Source organism: Uranotaenia lowii, chromosome 2 (assembly GCF_029784155.1).
Source record: "Uranotaenia lowii strain MFRU-FL chromosome 2, ASM2978415v1, whole genome shotgun sequence".
NCBI lineage: Eukaryota > Metazoa > Arthropoda > Insecta > Diptera > Culicidae > Uranotaenia > Uranotaenia lowii.
Window position 1 is genome coordinate 367,624,222 of NC_073692.1, and position 19,798 is coordinate 367,644,019.

The 19,798-nt window shown below is 33.3% G+C and overlaps 1 protein-coding gene across 1 annotated transcript in view; it reads left to right on the top strand.

Moving 5' to 3' along the window:
* Positions 1-19,798, top strand: part of LOC129743134 (uncharacterized) — a gene marked incomplete at its 5' end in the record, with an annotated part of 130,922 nt that overhangs the window by 11,069 nt on the left and 100,055 nt on the right. Inside the window, one exon of the mRNA XM_055735101.1 lies at positions 17,880-18,112. Coding sequence (XP_055591076.1) covers positions 17,880-18,112 — 233 coding nt within the window. The remainder of the gene's footprint in view (positions 1-17,879; positions 18,113-19,798) is intronic.

The window sequence follows — 19,798 nt, forward strand, 5'->3', positions numbered from 1 at the left end:
AAGAGATGAAAATTGAAAAAAATTACAAAAATGGAAAAATTACAAATATTAGCAGAAAGTAACATACATGACAACAATCATAAAAATGGTTAGAATTGTTAAAATGAACGAAAATTGTAAAATTTACAAAACTGATAAAAATGACAAAAATGTCGAAATTTCACAAAACTGATAAAAATGACAAAACGTCAAAAATAACAGAAATTAACAAAAATGACGAAAAGAGATCAAAATAAAAAGAATGACAGAAGAAACAAAAAGACAAATATGACAAAAAATTGCAAAAATAACAAAAATTACAAAAATTTCATTTTTTAAAAACAACAGATTCAAAAATTATAAAATTACCAAAATAACATCAGGTCGGAACAAATTAGAAATCTGTCTTTTGTCACTTTGTGTTGAGGCATCATGAGGAGTGAATATTTAAAAATAAGTCAATAATTCAATAAATTGGAACGAATTCGACAAAAGCTTCCCTATGCAACAAAATTGAATACAATCATCGTTGTACAAAATCGAATTACTAAACTCCAAATCGGAACGAATTCGACAAAAGCTTCCCTATGCAACAAAATTGAATACAATCTTCATTGTACAAAATCGAATTACAAACTCCAATCTTTTACAGCCTGATTTTCGCTCATTCAACGCTTGAATTTTGGAACTTTTTCCTTCGGTATTTTAGAAAAAAAAAAACGAAGTAAGGGGAAGGTCCGGTCTAATTAAAAAAAGGACAAAAATAACAACAAGTATTAAAAATATAGGAATTAAAAACATGACAATATTTCTTTTTTTTTATGTGTGAAAAGTCAATGGACCACCCTAGTGGAAAATCCAGTGGTCTCATCGATTTCAAATAGTTTGAACGTGGTGTGCAGCAAGTTGTGATTTATATTGCAAGATTTTCGTTTGTTTTGAACTTTTCTGTGCATCTCAAAAGCTATATTATTTTCCCGTCTAAAAGTGACTTGAAAGGTAACTAATCGAAATCATTAATTCTTATTCTGATTCTGAGATTGCATAGATCCCTATTGATTTCGGGGAGTCTTTGAGAAACTGTGAATTTTTCGAACGTTCTTTAAACTTGGCAACTTGGCGTACCCAGGGTTATTGTTATCGAAAAATTTATCGATTGAAACAAAAAAAAATGTTTTGTGAAGCACATCCCCTATTTTATTAAGTGGGAGGGACCATAATATGCTATAAACAATCGCATATTGTTTGTTTGTTTTTCGATTCCAATCACCCTGTGCGTTTCCTGATAAGGATTGTTTCGTTTTTTCTTTATATTGGAGGGTCTCTCTTTTCTTCGACGAGAGGACCCTTTGTGTACTAAAAATTATCTGAACTTGTGAATTATGCATTTTCACCACAACATTTGGTGAGAATCACTAGTCAATAGAAAGAAATTTAACAGTTTTATCATATTTTATGATTATATACATTTCTGGAACACTGTACAACTCCATGGAAGGATGGCTTCAAGCAAATTTAGTCCAAAACGACACTTTAAGTTACAATTAAAGTTGGGCAAAATTTAAACAAAATCTATCTTCAAAAAAACTTTACAAGCTCTTTACAGATAAGGGGTTGGTGTTGAAATGTACACTGTTTTATTATATTTCTATCTGATTTTATGATTTCAATTCGAAAACTTATTATTTATCTTGGTTGTATCCCTTGGTACTAGTCATTTGTGTTGAAAACAGATGTCTCTTTTCTTTCGTGAACATTCCATGTTTGATGAAAAATAGGAAAGCACTTGAATGTTGTATTCAACGATATTTGTCCATACATTTTCCATGGCGACCGTTATAAATGGTTGTACGCTGTGCCATTATGTCTAAGCACGATTTTGATACATCCTTGCTCATTCCGAATGACGATTAAACTGCCCTTGCGTGTTGTTGTTCACAATTCAACTTCAAACTCTTTGTATCGTGAGCTCCAGTTTTAATAATTTTCGTGAAAATAAAAACCGCAATAATATTGTACACAAATGTTGTTCTTCCACAACATTTCACTGATTCAAATCGAAGAAGTAAGCAATGGAGCGGTTCGAAATGCGACTCGGAAGTATGGAGAGGAAAGCAGCATCGTGGACAAAAGGCAAAAACCGAGTCCGGTGGACAAAACTTTGAACCGGAAAGTCATGCGTGCTTACGCCAGTATAAAGACTGCCTTGATTCGGAATATTGTCTCATAGTGGGATCTCCTCTCATCACCGTCCATCGTACCAAGGTAAGATTGGGTCTAGAGACATATAAGAAGCACAGAAGACGCCGAAGCTGAGTTGAAATCAAGCTGAATCCGTCAAACCAAGAGCTTGTAGATTATATGATCAACTGCTGTGTGGAAAATCGGTGTGCGTTATCATCCATGACGAAACCTATCGCAAGTTTGATTACAAAACGTATCCGGTTTACCAGTATTACATTATTAGGGGTAGCCAAAGTATTGACGATACGGAGAAATCTATTTTTACAGAAAAATTTGGTGTTAAGACAAAAAGTTGGCAAGCCATAAACTTGAATGTTGACGTTTTCTCATCCTGGGATTCATAAGCAGAAAAACTACTTTTGCGAGGGTAGAGATGCCAAATCGAAGGCATCGAAAGAATAGAAAAAAATATTTGCGCAATCTCTTTAAAAATAAAAGTAAGAACTAAAGCAAGTGTTCTAGTTAGAAGAAACTGATCTTACCACAACTTTTTAAATCACTGCCAGTGTGTACCTGTCTATGTTTAATATCAGTTTTACCATTTTAAAACATCTATCTAAAGAACATACATTTACAAATTGAGTTTTATCACGATTTGAAAATTTATTTATCATATTTCTGCCTCAAGTGAATGAGTTCGTTTCTTGGCTTTTTTTTTTTTGAGGAGGAACGCAAATTAATGTTTTGTTTATTTTACTGGATGAACAACGAAATTTTTTTTTGGGCTCAGGTTTGACCAGGTTCGGGAGATTGAAGACATAAATTGTTTTGCCCATAGTAGGTAATGAACTTTTATATCTGTTAAGAAAGTGGATGAAACATGTTTTCATCATGGACAAAGAATAGTAAAAACCAGAGCTAAAAACTCTTTATAAAAACACAATGACATTACTTGCCGGTCAGAAAATTATTTTTTAATTTCCTAGGCATTACAGCAAACTAAATTAAAAATCATCAAAATCTGAATAGTTATTTGATTATTTTGAATATTCAGAAACTCATTTGGAGTTGAAATTCTCACGCAACTATGTATAGTTTTTATATTATTAAAGAGAATAATTCCTTATTCTTTCAAACAAATAATTAAATTAAGAAACAGATTTGTTACATTTGCAAATAAAAAACCCGATTTAATACACTTAACAGTGGATTGGAGCCTTTCTAACAGAGTTTAAATTATATTTGGAAATATATAAAATAATATAGAATATACATGATAGATTCCTTCCCTCTGAATCATATAAGTATGATTTCAGATATTCAAACACGAAAAATTCCAATCTCAATATAAAAAAATGATGCCTGATACGTTTTTTTGGGGAAAAGCGAACTGGTATGTAAGGAGCTCATTTTATGTATGGAAAGAATGGTATTTAAACAGTAGAATTTCCAAGATTTATAACACGCTGAAATGGTGCCGTGGTAGCAACCAGAACTTTCACGTTGCTGGTCACGGTTCGAATCTTACTGTTTTTTTATGCTTTTTTTTTACTGAATAAGTAAAACCAACTACAATATTGATGGATAGCCGTGACGCGTGCCCTAGCATGATACCTTTTTTAGAGCTCAACCATGCATAGAGGAAAAATTCCCACAAAAGGAGGGGAAAGTAATATGACTATTAAATGATTAATCTCATTCTGTAAACTAAATCTGAAATCTTATTCTGATTCTAAAGTTTGAATTTTGAGTTACAACACTTAGTCTAATATTTGAATATAAGTTCCAATTTCAAATTCCAGGTTGATCTTTAATCCAAATTCTTAATCAGAATTCTAAATCTGAATTCTCAATCTGAATTCTGAATCTGAACTCTGAATTTGAATTCTAAATCTGTATTCTGAATCTGAATTCTGAATCTGAATTCTGAATCTGAATTCTGAATCTGAATTCTGAATCTGAATTCTGAATCTGAGTTCTGAATCTGAATTCTGAATCTGAATTCTGAATCTGAATTCTGAATTCTGAATCTGAATTCTGAATCTTAATTCTGAATCTGAATTCTGAATCTGAATTCTGAATCTGAATTCTGAATCTGAATTCTGAATCTGAATTCTGAATCTGAATTCTGAATCTAAATTCTGAATCTGAATTCTGAATCTGAATTCTGAATCTGAATTCTGAATCTGAATTCTGAATCTGAATTCTGAATCTGAATTCTGAATCTGAATTCTGAATCTGAATTCTGAATCTGAATTCTGAATCGGAATTCTGAATCTGAATTCTGAATCTGAATTCTGAATATGAATTCTGAATCTGAATTCTGGATCTGAATTCTGAATCTGAATTCTGAATCTGAATTCTGAATCTGAATTCTGAATCTGAATTCTGAATCTGAATTCTGAATCTGAATTCTGAATCTGAATTCTGAATCTGAATTCTGAATCTGAATTCTGAATCTGAATTCTGAATCTGAATTCTGAATCTGAATTCTGAATCTGAATTCTGAATCTGAATTCTGAATCTGAATTCTGAATCTGAATTCTGAATCTGAATTCTGAATCTGAATTCTGAATCTGAATTCTGAATCTGAATTCTTAATCTTGTAAATCTCATTTTGATTGTTTTGCATCACACGGTTTTCAACATTGAAATTTCTTTCATCCAAATTTTTTTTTATGATTTCGGATTTTACAACTTTTAATAGTATGGTTTTACCCCTAAAAGTATGCAGCAAACTTAATTTCAGAAAAATTGTGAAAAAAAGTTTTCACAAAACAAAATCGTGTTTTCATGCGTAATGATCTTTAAGTCATCGCAAATTTATCAAAAACTGTGCAAATTGGTATTCTTGGAGAAACAATTCCAGAATTGAAAATTGATAAAGTGAGGAGAAATTTTACGGATGATGAAAAGAGCGAAAGAACATTTTTGCAAGGAAAATTTATTAACGTACACCATACTTTACCTCGCAACATCCAGCTTCATCAATTTTTAATTCTGATATTCTTTCTCCATGAATCTAAATTTTTCACCGATATGCCGAAAATAAATTTACAAAAATTCTGAATCTGAATTCTGAATCTGAATTCTGATTCTGAATTCTGAATCTGAATTCTGAATCTGAATTCTGAATCTGAATTCTGATTCTGAATTCTGAATCTGAATTCTGAATCTGAATTCTGAATCTGAATTCTGAATCTGAATTCTGAATCTGAATTCTGAATCTGAATTCTGAATCTGAATTCTGAATCTGAATTCTGAATCTGAATTCTGAATCTGAATTCTGAATCTGAATCTGAATTCTGAATCTGAATTCTGAATCTGAATTCTGAATCTGAATTCTGAATCTGAATTCTGAATCTGAATTCTGAATCTGAATTCTGAATCTGAATTCTGAATCTGAATTCTGAATCTGAATTCTGAATCTGAATTCTGAATCTGAATTCTGAATCTGAATTCTGAATCTGAATTCTGAATCTGAATTCTGAATCTGAATTCTGAATCTGAATTCTGAATCTGAATTCTGAATCTGAATTCTGAATCTGAATTCTGAATCTGAATTCTGAATCTGAATTCTGAATCTGAATTCTGAATCTGAATTCTGAATCTGAATTCTGAATCTGAATTCTGAATCTGAATTCTGAATCTGAATTCTGAATCTGAATTCTGAATCTGAATTCTTAATCTGAATTCTGAATCTGAATTCTGAATCTAAATTCTGAATCTGAATATGAGTTCTGAATCTGAATTTTGAATTCTGAATTTTGAATCCTGAATTCTGATTCCTAAACCTGTATCCTGAATTTGAAAACTGAATCTGAATTCTGCATCTGAAATTGAATCTAAATTATGTATGAGTATGTAGAAATGAAAAAAAAAACATAAATTCATTCTTCAACACGAGTAAAAAAAACGAGGGTCATAAGATCTTCATATAAATTCCCCCCCAACGCAGTTTCCTGTACGGCTCTGCATTTTGTTGACACCCGGCATGGCTTTAGACACTATAATTTCATAAATGAAATTATAATGTCTATAGGCATGGCGGACTCTGAAGGAAACGCCCATCCGCCATTTGCTGCATTGAAAAGCAAGAAGTGTAAGATATAAACACTGTTGCCGTATTTGCCCCAGCAGACTGAGAAACTGCCCAGACCACGGTGCGTCTTAGTAATGCCTTTTACCTATTTGAGTTTGAGCCGCTTTCAATCAAGCGTGCCGATGGTTTATTGGATAGCGCTTGCAACTTGGGATCTGAAGGGTTTTGGTTCAATTCTCGAGTTAATAAAAATATTATTTTTTTATTTTGATTATCTTCAATTTATAAATGATTGCTGGTGCTGCTGCTTCGAGGCGCCACTAGCAACTTTTTTTTATGCCATAATAAGTATGATATGTATTTGGTAAAGAAAACGGTTTCAACTATTTTGTTTTTTTCCCGTTTTTGAAAGGGTTGTGTAGAAAAAAAAATGCATTCTTTTGAGACTAAAATCATTTTAATTGTGCAGCCCAGTTTCGCAAAAACGTTCTAGACATTTTTAAAATGGCACATACAAATCCACGGACATCAACAGAACTCGTCGAGCTGAGTCGATAGGTACCTATAAAGGTATGTCTAAGACCCATAATTAATGATCTCTCAAATCGACCGATAACCAAACCTTTCTGTTAGAAAGGCAAAAAATGTTTATAACCAACGAATAAACCATTCCAAGCATAACGCTTAGCATCCCAGCTTTGGCAGCCGGCTAGAATCGATAACATTTGAAAAGCATTTATCAAGCAAATATAATAGGTATAATTAAAAAATAACAAAATTATACCTCTCAAATGCAATCAGCGGTTTGTAGTTTCTATCCAAACAGTTTTTACTTTAAAAAAAACTTTTCATAATATTTTTTGCATTCTAATGATTTTTTTTTATACAACGAAAGCCGCTTTTTGTTCACGTTGGCACATAAATCTTTTGCAAATATTATCTCGACTGGCGTTATGTTTGATATTCTCTGTAGGAAATTTCTAAAGTATCAACCTTTCCAGTGTTCGATAGATTTATTTATTCTATTCTGCGTGCTTTTAAAAAATTCATTGAATTATCCATGGGAAAAGAATACGACTAAAAAAGTAATGTGCCGATTGTTATGTACATTTAAAGAAGTCGAAAAACATGCAAATGTTAATTAGCAAAATTGCTTATTTAGCCTATAAATTGATCATTTTCAACCTGGTCAACTATTCTGAAGTAGTCAATATGAAATCGGAAAGCTCAAAATTTTGTTTTGGAGGTTATTTCCTCCTAGGGTTGTTCCAGATCTTTTGAAAGGTCTGTTCATGACTATTCGTATTAAAAATTCGTTTGAGCTACTTGACCACTCATTAGTGATTTAGAAAGAACAGGAATGTCAAAGCTTGTATTTGGCATGTTCGAAAATCGTCTCATTTCGAGGAAATCTTGTTCAAACCAGGGTTGTTGAATTGAAACAAATGACAACTTATGACGGAACGACTCCTAGCATTTACTATTTATTGAGGAAGAATCAATTGATTTAAAACAAATAGCGTTTTTATTTCTGAATGTAAAAAAGAGGTTTGAATCAAATAAAGATTAATATAAGACGAATTTATCGTCCTTAGTGCAATTTTGCAAAAGAACTCTTTGTTATGTAAACAGCTAAAATTCAAAAAAAAATAAATTCTGTAATATGTGAGTTGGATAAGATTTTCTTTCTTGGCCCTTGGAAAATTAAATTGAATATCGTATTCCTTATTCCTGCTATAATTGTTATATTGAGATGAACAAGCAATTTTTTTGTTTATTAAATTTAAATAAAATAGAAAAAAAACCAAAAATGGCTTTAAAATCCATCTGATGATTTCGTTATTTAGGTATTTTGAAAAACCAGCAGAGCGCCAAATTGGATTTTTTTTCTATTCATTAACAATGACATCTGCATTTAAGTAATTGCCTTCGTTTTGGTGATTCCTTTGAATTTATAACCAAAGCGTACACGCTCCTTTTTTCAAACTCAAAATTAAGTTGTTTTGATCCAAAACAGCACCTTATTGGCAGCCTTCAACTTTGAATTAAAGGATGGTTAACATTTTTTGTTACCGTTTTTGTTGCTGTTCCGGTACATTGCATTGAAATTACAGAGCGGTGGAAAGTTTTGACACTCGCGGTAAAATCTACAAAGGAAACTTCCGGATGTTACCTCCCACGGGAAGTAAATAACATCAGAAATTTTCCGGACATTCCAAGCCGATACAATGATGGACACAATTTTCCGCTGACAACGGTGGACATTCCATTATGACGTTCCTTCAAAGTTTTCCGGTAATTGTTCCGAAACGACAAAATTTAGAAATGAACTCGCTAAGTGTTTTCAGTCCAACAAAGAGAGTTCAATTTTTAGTTCTTAAGGTCGAACTCAGCTTTGCTCTCTCGCCGGAAGAAAAAAAAGGGATCAGTTTTGAGTTAGCAGTTCGAACTCCGTTTTGAACCATCGCAAGGAGGAAAAAGGGAACTTAACCTCAAGTTCACAGACTCGAACCCTGTTTTGAACCTAGGTCAAACTTAATTTTGAGTTTAAAAAAAGGAGCGTGTATGGGCAACTAAACTTTATAAAACTAAAGTCAAAGAGGTGTTCACAAAATCCTTAACGCAATGTTTTGTACACCGAAACCCTTTTTGTAACATAGGTCGCACGAGGTGTACCGCTTTCAGTATTAAAAATGTTCAATAAATTTCAATCCTTTCCTGGCTTTGGTAAATTAATATTTTTATCGATTCATTTGGTGTCGTTCAACTTGGCACTCCGTTAGTTTGAAGAGCAATTTCATTAAATCACAATGAAAAATTTCAAGGTTTCGAGATTAAAATTAAGCTATCAGAAATTTTTCTTGTAAAAATACAAGGGTAAAAAGTGGGGAAAATAGCTGAAAATTTCCCTAATGGGGTGACCAAAACAAATCTGATTTGAATTTTTTTTCGATGTGATGCTCAGCGAATTTCGTTTGACGTCGAAAACATTGAGCGCCACCATGATATCCATTGGGCAGCTGAATTGATACTCACTACAAATGATTATCGAAAAACTTGCAACTCTGGCGTGAACCGTCATCTGCCGGCCATGATCCGCAAGCATGATCATCCAGTACTGTTTCGGACGGCATCAGTTCTCTACTCAAAAGACACGATTAATTGGTAAAGGGTGATACGGTCAAAATTTGTTCAATTTGACGAATTTCTTTCAATTTTGCATTTAAAAAACCTGAACACCCCTCATTTTGAAGGTGTGTGTGTAGAATTTTTTAGATACTCTTTTCTTTATGGCCAGGTTTCTTAGTGCAACTATACACTCCCAAACTAGTTCGGAGTAACATGTGAACGTACTTAGTGCTCGAAGAGCAGCCTGGCTGTCAGAGAATATGCAGATACTTGTGTACCTGTATCCCCTTTTCAAACAGGCTAAAGTGCATTCTAGAATTGCTTGAATTTCGGCTTGGAATACTGTTGGCCAGTTCCCCATAGGAATTGAGATCCTGAGTCTAGGTTCGAACACCCCTGCCCCAGTTCTTTTATCCATTTTTGACCCATCAGTGAATAATAGGATCGATCTGGGAGGACCCGCAGGTCCACCTGACTCCCACACGTCCCTATCATTGATAGTTACATTGTATGGTATGTCTAGGTTAAAATTGGGCTCCATCCAGTCATCGTTTTTTACAATGAGTGAGTTTAATTTAAATTTCTTCAGGATTTTGAGGTGTATTGCTATTGTTGCTCTCTGCCAACAAGTCGTTCAATTAGTTGTACGTTGTACCTGCCGTCAGCAGCCGATCGAAGTGTGAAGAGATTTGCCAGTCACTCTCAGGAGAAATTTTGACCATGTGTAGGAGCTTCGCCAGTCGATGATGGAGAAATGTTGATTGTTGTCGTGCTTTATCCGTCATGCGAGTAGTGAGGCATCACCTCGAACAGAAATCTAACTCTAGTCTTTTGATTACCTCTCCGACACCTTACCAATAGGCTAAATTGTCGGATGAAAACTAGTCAAGGTGTGGCGCTATAAATTAATTGTAATTCGCTGCTAGATTCTACGGCAGAAAATGCTCATTATGCCTCGATAATATGGTGCTCTATATGCCCCTAGTCAACAAATTTAAGTAAAAACGTGTTTTAAAATTGATAAAAGTGAAAAATCAAAAATTTTATGATGGTAAAAATTGAGAAACAATGTGTACATCATGTTGCAGTGCGTACATTATAGATCAAGGTTATTTTAAGATCATAAGAGCTTATTTCGTGGTGCTCAAAAATTATAATATTTTCGTAACTTGAGAACCAAGCTAGTTTTTTTAAAATATTGAGTCAATTGAGAACAGTGCCAGTCGTTTGATGAAAGAAAACTAGTCGGGTCGTGACGGGCGAAATTTACCATCACTGGTTTGGGGAACGTTTGTCGACAGCCAGGAAGTCTGGATCGGAAGAAATCGAAAACCGGAAGCCGCTGAGACGACAAAGAAAGTTGCCGGTAGTTTCAAGCGAAACCCTAACCTCTCTCTCCGAGATGCTGCAAATAAGCTGGGTGTATCGTCTGCAACCGTGCATCGAGCCAAAAAACGAGCCGGACTATATCGACTTACAAGAAGGAAGTGACTCCAAATCGCGATGATAAACAAAATACGACGGCCAAAGCGCGATCCCGGAGGCTGTACACGATGATGCTGATGAAGTTTGACTGAGTTATAATGGACGACGAAACCTACGTCAAAGCCGACTACAAGCAGCTTCCGGGACAGGAGTTTTATACGGTAAAAGGAAGGGGAAAGGTAGCAGATATTTTCAAGCACATGAAACTGCCAAAGTTCGCGAAGAAATATCTGGTTTGGCAACCCATCTGTACCTGTGGCTTGAAAAGCAGCATTTTCATAGCTTCTGGGACTGTCAACCAAGAAATTTACGTGAAAGAGTGTTTGAATAAACTTCTGCTGCCTTTCCTGAAGAAACACGGTTGTTCCGTACTATTTTGGCCAGATTTGGCATCTTGCCATTACGGTAAAAATGTCATGGAGTGGTACGCTGCCAACAACGTGCAGGTGGTTCCCAAGGACAAGAACCCTCCCAACACGCCAGAGCTCCGCCCAATTGAGAAATACTGGGCTATTGTCAAGCGGAACCTAAAGAAGACCAAAAAAACTGCTAAGGACGAGCAGCAGTTCAAGGCAAACTGGCTTTCTGAGGCGACGAAGGTGGACAAGGTGGCTGTACAAAATCTGATGGCAGGGGCGTAAGTCCCGGCAATTCGGATTTGGAAAAGCGGAAGCCTAACTGAATTTTTCCTGAATATACTAATTAAACTTGCAAAAAAAATTAATTTGTTTTTTTTTATAAACGATTTCACCGATTTACAGGCGTATTCCCTTGACCAAATTTTGACCGTATCACCCTTTACCAATCCAAAAATGTCCAGATCGTACCGAAGGTGATGAATCCGCCAAATTGTCCTCAAGTGAGCCTGTTTGAAACTTTTTAGACCCCCTACAAATCGAAAACATATAAATCCTGAAGATTTTATCAAGAACTTCGCAAAAGACTCATAAAAGTGGACAAAATCATCCCAAATCTGAGCCTAACAAACAGTTTAAGATAAAAAATTCGATCACTGGCCTACAATTGACTGGAATCTAGTTTTGTATTTTGTATTAAATCACTGTAAAAGCAGACTATAGAGAACATAAAAGTGAAATTAAATTTTTGTTGGCTCCAAAATTGAGTTTATACTGTTTATTTGAAATCGTGCTTAACCATAATGGGACACCCTATAATCGTGTCGATGTGGTAAGTGCCGCTTTTGCTCACTCCGAGAGGTAGTGCTACGAGCTGCTCTACTAACTATTTATGTTTGAAAGTTGATCACAACTTTAAAAACACCTTTTTTCGTTCATAAACTTACTACTTTTTGAATCGACATCGTCCATAACGATATAACGGAAATCGAACATTCGCTTACATTATTTTTCGCTCGTTTCCATCGAAAAAGAAGAAAAAACACAGTTGTTAACATAATCCACAACACTCAGTCAAACAGTCTAATCGGATAATCGAATCACTCTGTCCAAATAAACAGAAAACGCCCAGCATTATCGGGTGGCATTAAGGATAGCGAATTACCGAAGGAAAAAAAATTTATAAAATGAATAACAGAGGCAATTTGTTCCGTGTAGCGACATTTTGTCTTCATGGTAGAAAGTTGTTCGTAAGTGATATTTTGTGAATGTTTCAAGATGTTTGGTTTGCACTCTCTCACAACAGTTTTTTTTTAAATTTACATTGAATATAAGTTATTTTTCCAATTTTTTAACGGACACATTAGATTAATTTGAAGTAAGACTATAAAGACTTCTTTGAAAACGACACGAAAAATAAAATTATAAAAAATCGCCATCAAAAATATATCTTGCAGATCTGCCCTCAGCCTCAGCCTAAGCATCCACTTTTTCCTCTTCGGTCCGTACTTTCTGTCTCACTCTTAGTTTAGAGTTAAACCATATCGGCCCTAGGGGATTTAATAAAACGGTCAAGAAACTTTCAAGCTTTGCGCTAAACTGTATTAAACATTATCTCCGGGGATGACACAGGCAAACGGTGCGAAAAAAACACCCCCTCTGTGGTTTTTATTGAGATACTAGTATATACCCACTTCTGAAGAAACGTGCCTGGTGTTTGGCCTCTTTTTTAATCTGGTGTTGGCGCATTTTCGCTGCAACAACTTTTTATTACTTAAAAAAGAAAAGACGCTTCTCAGGAAAAGCCAAGAATAAGATCAACTCTGTGCTGTCGATGCGGTTGACTTTTTTTCCATACTCTCAAGTTGTTGATTCTCGAAAGTAAAATTGAATAAGTTATTAGGTTTAAATTTGAAAACAAATTTCGATTCTCTTTCTTCCACTCGAGTCGACAGCAATGACAGTCGTTGGAAACAGCATCCTACTGGTGCTGGTTTGGTGGCAGTTAAATTTTCAGCAGTCTTTTTCAGTTTGTCGGTTCATTTTCTTTCCACGAAAATATGCCACGCCAAAAAAAACACGTCGTTATTAAGCGTTTCATGGCATTTTTTCTTGTCTTCATTTTATTATCTGGAAATCTTTTTAAGCTTCTGGAAAAAGAACCGGTGCTATCCTTTTGCCATTTTCTACCTTGGTCGATTGAAGAAAAAAAACTGAGGAAGCTGCTTTTGCACATCTTAATCGGTGCCACTACATACCTACTATGAAATTTGGCTACCGGTTTTTCGGAGCAGTTCTGGCAGGATTTCGAGATATTATTCTATTAGAAAGTGCGGAGAAGTGATTTGGGAAGCAAACAATATGGACTTTCCTTTTTTTAAATCGAGGCGATAAATGTTAAACCGAAAGAATTGAGTCTTGTATAAGCTTCAATTTGGCTAAGCTGAAAGCTGCCATAGGAACTAAATGTGAACTCGATTATTGTTTCTAATTTTTTTTTAAACTTATATTTCATAATTTCGTTAGGTTGAAAATTTTAAGAGTCAAACAATTCACCTACAATCTAAAAACATTATTCATTTGAAATGCATTTTTCAACAATTCAGTAGAAAACTCTAACCTTATGTTCGGTTAATGGAATTTTCATATTCGAATCTTGTATATGAATTAATTAAATAATCCTGAAAGGAGTTTTTAAGTATCAGCCTGAAGAAGGACCCAAAGTTCAGGATGCGATTGATTTTTGTTTTTTCAATCTCAAATTAACACATAAAGGACCGCGAAGAATTCATAAGCCGAAAACACCTAAATTTGGCATTTTCAATTTCAAAACCGACTGGACCAAATCCTTCAAATTTAGTATCTTTGAGTTATCGAAAGTTTTGTACACAGTTATGTACAATAAAGTTTTTTTTTATAAAATGTATCACATTTGAGTTATGCTTCTCAGTAAAGCGCACTCGCGTCAAGCAAAAAAAACGAGATATCACGTAGTTCTTCCGCAATGTGTTAATACTCTTTTATTTTATTGCCCTTTTTAGACGATATCGGTTTTTCCTCTACATTTAGTTTTTTCTTCTCTCTACATTCTATTTTCTATTTTTTTATCTGAGTCTCTATTTTTTCTATTTTTTTTTTTTTCATTTTTAACATTTTGCTCTCTTATTATTTTGTTTATCTGATATTTGACTCTTTTTCTCTTTTCCTTATTCAAAACTATATCTTTTGTTTCTATTTTCTTGTTTCTAATGTATTTTTCTGATTATATTTTTCTTTCTTTAGATTTTTCCAATTTTAAAATTTTTATCTACAGTTAATTTAAATTTTAAGTTTTGTGTATACATTTCCCTTTTTTATTTTTCTGTTTTTGTTGTTGTTTTTTCTACTTACTTTTCTATATTTTTTTTGTTATTGCACTTTTTTAAGTATGAATCGATGGAAAATTATAATGAATTTATCTTATATTTTCATTTCTTCAATGCTTTAAGGTGAATATGAGTAGTCAAACAAGCTAAGCTATTTACTTTTTTCTATTTTTCTGTTTTTTTCTTCCTTTTCTATTATTTTTATTACTTCTTATTCTTGTAAAATTTCTTTTCTTTATCTTATTATTTTCTTAGTTTTATTTTTCAATTGTTTTTTTCTCTGTTTTTTTGTTTAATTTTTTAATTTCGGAGCAACATTTTATAAACTGTTTTCATAAAACCTATTAAATTTTATATGTTTTTTTTTTGTTGTTCTTTTCACTATTTTCTCAATGTTCGTTGCTATTAAATATTCTTTTTATCAGTTGATTTATCTTTGAAATATTTTTTACGCCATATATTGTTTTTCCAAGTTTCTATTCTCTTTTCATTTCTCCTATTTTTCTGTTTCCTACTGTTTTTGGTTTGCTTTATTTTTTGTTGGTTCATTTTTAATTTTTCTTTTTTCAGTTTACTTGTTCATTTCTTTTATTACCTTACTCCTTTCTTTTTATTTTTTTTATTTTCACATTCAAATTTACTTTATTTTCATACTCTTTCAGAATTTTTCTATCCTTTTTTTTCTCCTTTTTTTATTTCTTCCTTTTTTGCCTTTTCTATTTTTTTTAATGTTTTATTTCTCTATTTTTTACTATCTTGAATTTTCGGCTTTCTATACATTTTTCTCTATTTATCAATAATATTTTTTTCTAATGTTCTTATATCAATTTTTTTATTTTATATTTTATATAATTTTTTTTCTTTTGTTTTTGTATGTTTTTCAATACTTATCTGTTTTATGTTTTGTTTCAATTTTATTTTTGGTATTTTTTCTACCAATTATAAATTTTCTTCTTCATTTTTTGTTTTCTTTTTTGTTATACTTATTTGTTTTTCGTTTTTATTCTCTTTTCTATTTTCTTTTTTTCCAGAATTTTCAACATATTTTCAATTTTTATATTTCCTTGTTTCGTATTTTTTCTTATTAGTATTTTTTCAGACTAATTTAATGGCAGTGATTACAAATATGCAATTAGGTTTTTTTTCTAGCAGCTTTTGTTTTCGAAATAATTTTGAAAAGTGAGTTAAACAAATTTGAAAATTTGAGAACTTTTTGGGCAAAACAGTTGAACATTACAAAAATTTGGAAAAAGAAGGTTTTAATTCAATGATCAAGTTTTCCGAAGATCGCGAGTAATTTTGCCTTCTGAATAAAAAAATTATATGATTTTTCTTATTGTTTATTTTTACCAATTTTGAAAAATAAATCTTGAAGCTTGAATCTTGAATTTTGAATCTTGAATCTTGAATCTTGACTCTTGAATCTTGAATCTTGAATCTTGAATCTTGAATCTTGAATCTTGAATCTTGAATTTTAAATCTTGAATCTAGAATCTTGAATCATGAATCTTGAATCTTGAATCTTGAATCTTGAATCTTGAATCTTGAATTTTGAATCTTGAATCTTGAATCTTGAATTTTGAATCGTGAATCTTGAATCTTGAATCTTGAATCTTGATTCTTGAATCTTGAATCTTGAATCTAGAATCTTGAATCTTGAATCTTGAATCTTGAATCTTGAATTTTGAATTTTGAATTTTGAATCTTGAATTTTGAAACATGAATCTTGAATAGTGAATCTTGAATCTTGAATCTTGAATCTTGAATCTTGAATCTTGAATCTTGAATCTTGAATCTTGAATCTTGAATCTTGAATCTTGAATTTTGAATTTTGATTCATGAATCTTGAATTTTGAATCTTGAATCTTGAATCTTGAATCTTGAATCTTAAATCTTAAATCTTAAATCTTAAATCTTAAATCTTAAATCTTAAATCTTAAATCTTGAATCTTGAATCTTGAATTTTGATTCTTGAATCTTGAATCTTGAATCTCGAATCTTGATTCTTGAATCTTGAATCTTGAATCTTGATTCTTGATTCTTGATTCTTGATTCTTGATTCTTGATTCTTGATTCTTGATTCTTGATTCTTGATTCTTGATTCTTGATTCTTGATTCTTGATTCTTGATTCTTGATTCTTGATTCTTGATTCTTGATTCTTGATTCTTGATTCTTGATTCTTGATTCTTGATTCTTGATTCTTGATTCTTGATTCTTGATTCTTGATTCTTGATTCTTGATTCTTGATTCTTGATTCTTGATTCTTGATTCTTGATTCTTGATTCTTGATTCTTGATTCTTGATTCTTGATTCTTGATTCTTGATTCTTGATTCTTGATTCTTGATTCTTGATTCTTGATTCTTGATTCTTGATTCTTGATTCTTGATTCTTGATTCTTGATTCTTGATTCTTGATTCTTGATTCTTGATTCTTGATTCTTGATTCTTGATTCTTGATTCTTGATTCTTGATTCTTGATTCTTGATTCTTGATTCTTGATTCTTGATTCTTGATTCTTGATTCTTGATTCTTGATTCTTGATTCTTGATTCTTGATTCTTGATTCTTGATTCTTGATTCTTGATTCTTGATTCTTGATTCTTGATTCTTGATTCTTGATTCTTGATTCTTGATTCTTGATTCTTGATTCTTGATTCTTGATTCTTGATTCTTGATTCTTGATTCTTGATTCTTGATTCTTGATTCTTGATTCTTGATTCTTGATTCTTGATTCTTGATTCTTGATTCTTGATTCTTGATTCTTGATTCTTGATTCTTGATTCTTGATTCTTGATTCTTGATTCTTGATTCTTGATTCTTGATTCTTGATTCTTGATTCTTGATTCTTGATTCTTGATTCTTGATTCTTGATTCTTGATTCTTGATTCTTGATTCTTGATTCTTGATTCTTGATTCTTGATTCTTGATTCTTGATTCTTGATTCTTGATTCTTGATTCTTGATTCTTGATTCTTGATTCTTGATTCTTGATTCTTGATTCTTGATTCTTGATTCTTGATTCTTGATTCTTGATTCTTGATTCTTGATTCTTGATTCTTGATTCTTGATTCTTGATTCTTGATTCTTGATTCTTGATTCTTGATTCTTGATTCTTGATTCTTGATTCTGCATTCTTGATTCTGGATCCTTGATTCTTGAATCTTGAATTTTTAATCCTGAATCTTGAATCTTGAATCTTGAATCTCGAATCTTGAATCATGAATTTTGTTTCATTAAAATCAATTTAAAAAAAAATCTTCCTGAGACTAACTTCTTGAATTGTACTTACGTTTCGAATTTCTGATTAAACAAATATTTCGCTTTCTTGCTCCCTTTGCAGCCCACGCACTACGTAACGATCACGACCCGGCGGGAATCCGGAGACATCACCGACAGCCCGGAAGTGGAACGGATACACCTGAAGAAGCTAGTGGCCCAGATGAAATCCAACCTGTGCAACGTGTCGGTGCTGAGCGAACCGGATCTGGAGCTACTCTCCAACATGGACCCCAATTCGGTGGCCGACATCACCGGGCGCGATTTCATCGAACAGCTCAAGGAAGCCTCAGGCAGGTTAGGGGGCCACCTGGGAGATCGACCGGATATGGTTCCTGGTTTGCTAGAAACCAACGAGCCCCATGTCTATCGACAAGTCTCTCCTACTTTTTTTTTTATTTGAAACCTGCTATTTACCTGGTTTTTCGGTTTTGCTCTTCCTGTTGTCTTTTTTTGTTTTTGTTTTTAGTTGTGTAGTTTTGTTTTCTAATTTTGTTTGTAGATCGTTTGACTTTGTTTATTGTGTTTCTCTTTTTTCCTTGATTTGTAGCAAAAGTTAGTTTGTCAGTTAACCGGACTCAGTTTCATTCACACCCGGTCCGATTGTGCACATGTTGTTTTCGCCTGTACCACACCTGGTTGGATTTATTTACGTAGATTATCGATTTTGGCTTCGGTTGAAAGTGTCGATGCAGTAGTTTTTGTTTCGAAGGTGAAGCTGGTTTTCGGATGGTGTTGTTTGCTTTTGCAAATTTGGATCGTGCATATATACTTACATACATAAATGAAACTTCCATTGCATCAGCAGTCAGTCGGTTGTTATCTTGCATTCATATTATTGTTAACATTAACATTCATCATTCAATGGCATCATGCGTTTTGGATTGAAATATTCGCATTGCACCACTCAGCGATACGTCGATCAGGTAAATTTATGGCGCGGGAATTAACAAGCCTCAAATGTGCAAAAGTAATGAAATTTAAACGACAAGCAGAACTTCGAATATCTTGGTCTGAGATGATGCTATACGTGTATTGATTGAACTCGATATTTACAACAATTGAAAATGCAAAATGAAACGAGCTTATCAAAAACAAATTATCATAGAAATAGGTTACCGTATTACCTTGTTATTTATTCGTTTAAATTTAAATTTCAACGTTCAGCATAGTGAAATTTCAAATGGATGCTTTATAAAAATTCCAGAATTTTTTCGGCCTTTTTTTTATTCGTCTCAATATCTTTCGCCCTGTTTTGATTAGTTGGAAACCCATATAGTAAATCTCAGTTTACGGGTTGCATTTCAAGCTACGGCGAGCCAACGCGTCCCCCCACTTTGCTACTCTGGGTAAATGAGTACAATGTATAGACTCATGATATAAGTACTTCGTGTATACCTTAACCCGACAGACTATATTGTTTTTCTCGCCCAAAGACAACAAGACATGCAGAGCAAACTCGACGACTTCACCGAAAGCTCTAAGGCAGCAGGTCTCAAAATCAATGCGGGAAAGACCTAGTCGATGAAAATCAACACAGTAAATCCTTCCAATTTCGTGGTAGCTGGGCAAAAAGTTGAGAAAGTGGAGTACTTCAAGTATCTTTGTAGCCAGATAACGCCTGATGGTGGTACCGGAAAAAAACATGGAAATGCGGACCAGAAAGGCTCCAGAAAGGCTGGAATCCAGAGGGACATCGAAGAGGCAGGCCCATAAACTCGTGGCGGCGAAGCCTAGTCGCCGAAATCCGAGCTGCCGACGAGAATCTTGATCGAGTATATCCCATACTCCCTAAACTTCACATAGTGCCGCAGACCTTATGGGTCATCATAACATAAAAAAGTGCAAAAAATCTCAGCAGTCTGTTTTGAGTTGTTTTTTACAATTTTTGAGGATTTTTTTGTTTGTGTATTATTAGCTCTAACCTTCATTTCTGCCGCTCATAGCAAGTCCGTCCCATTTGCATTTTCATCATTTTTGAGT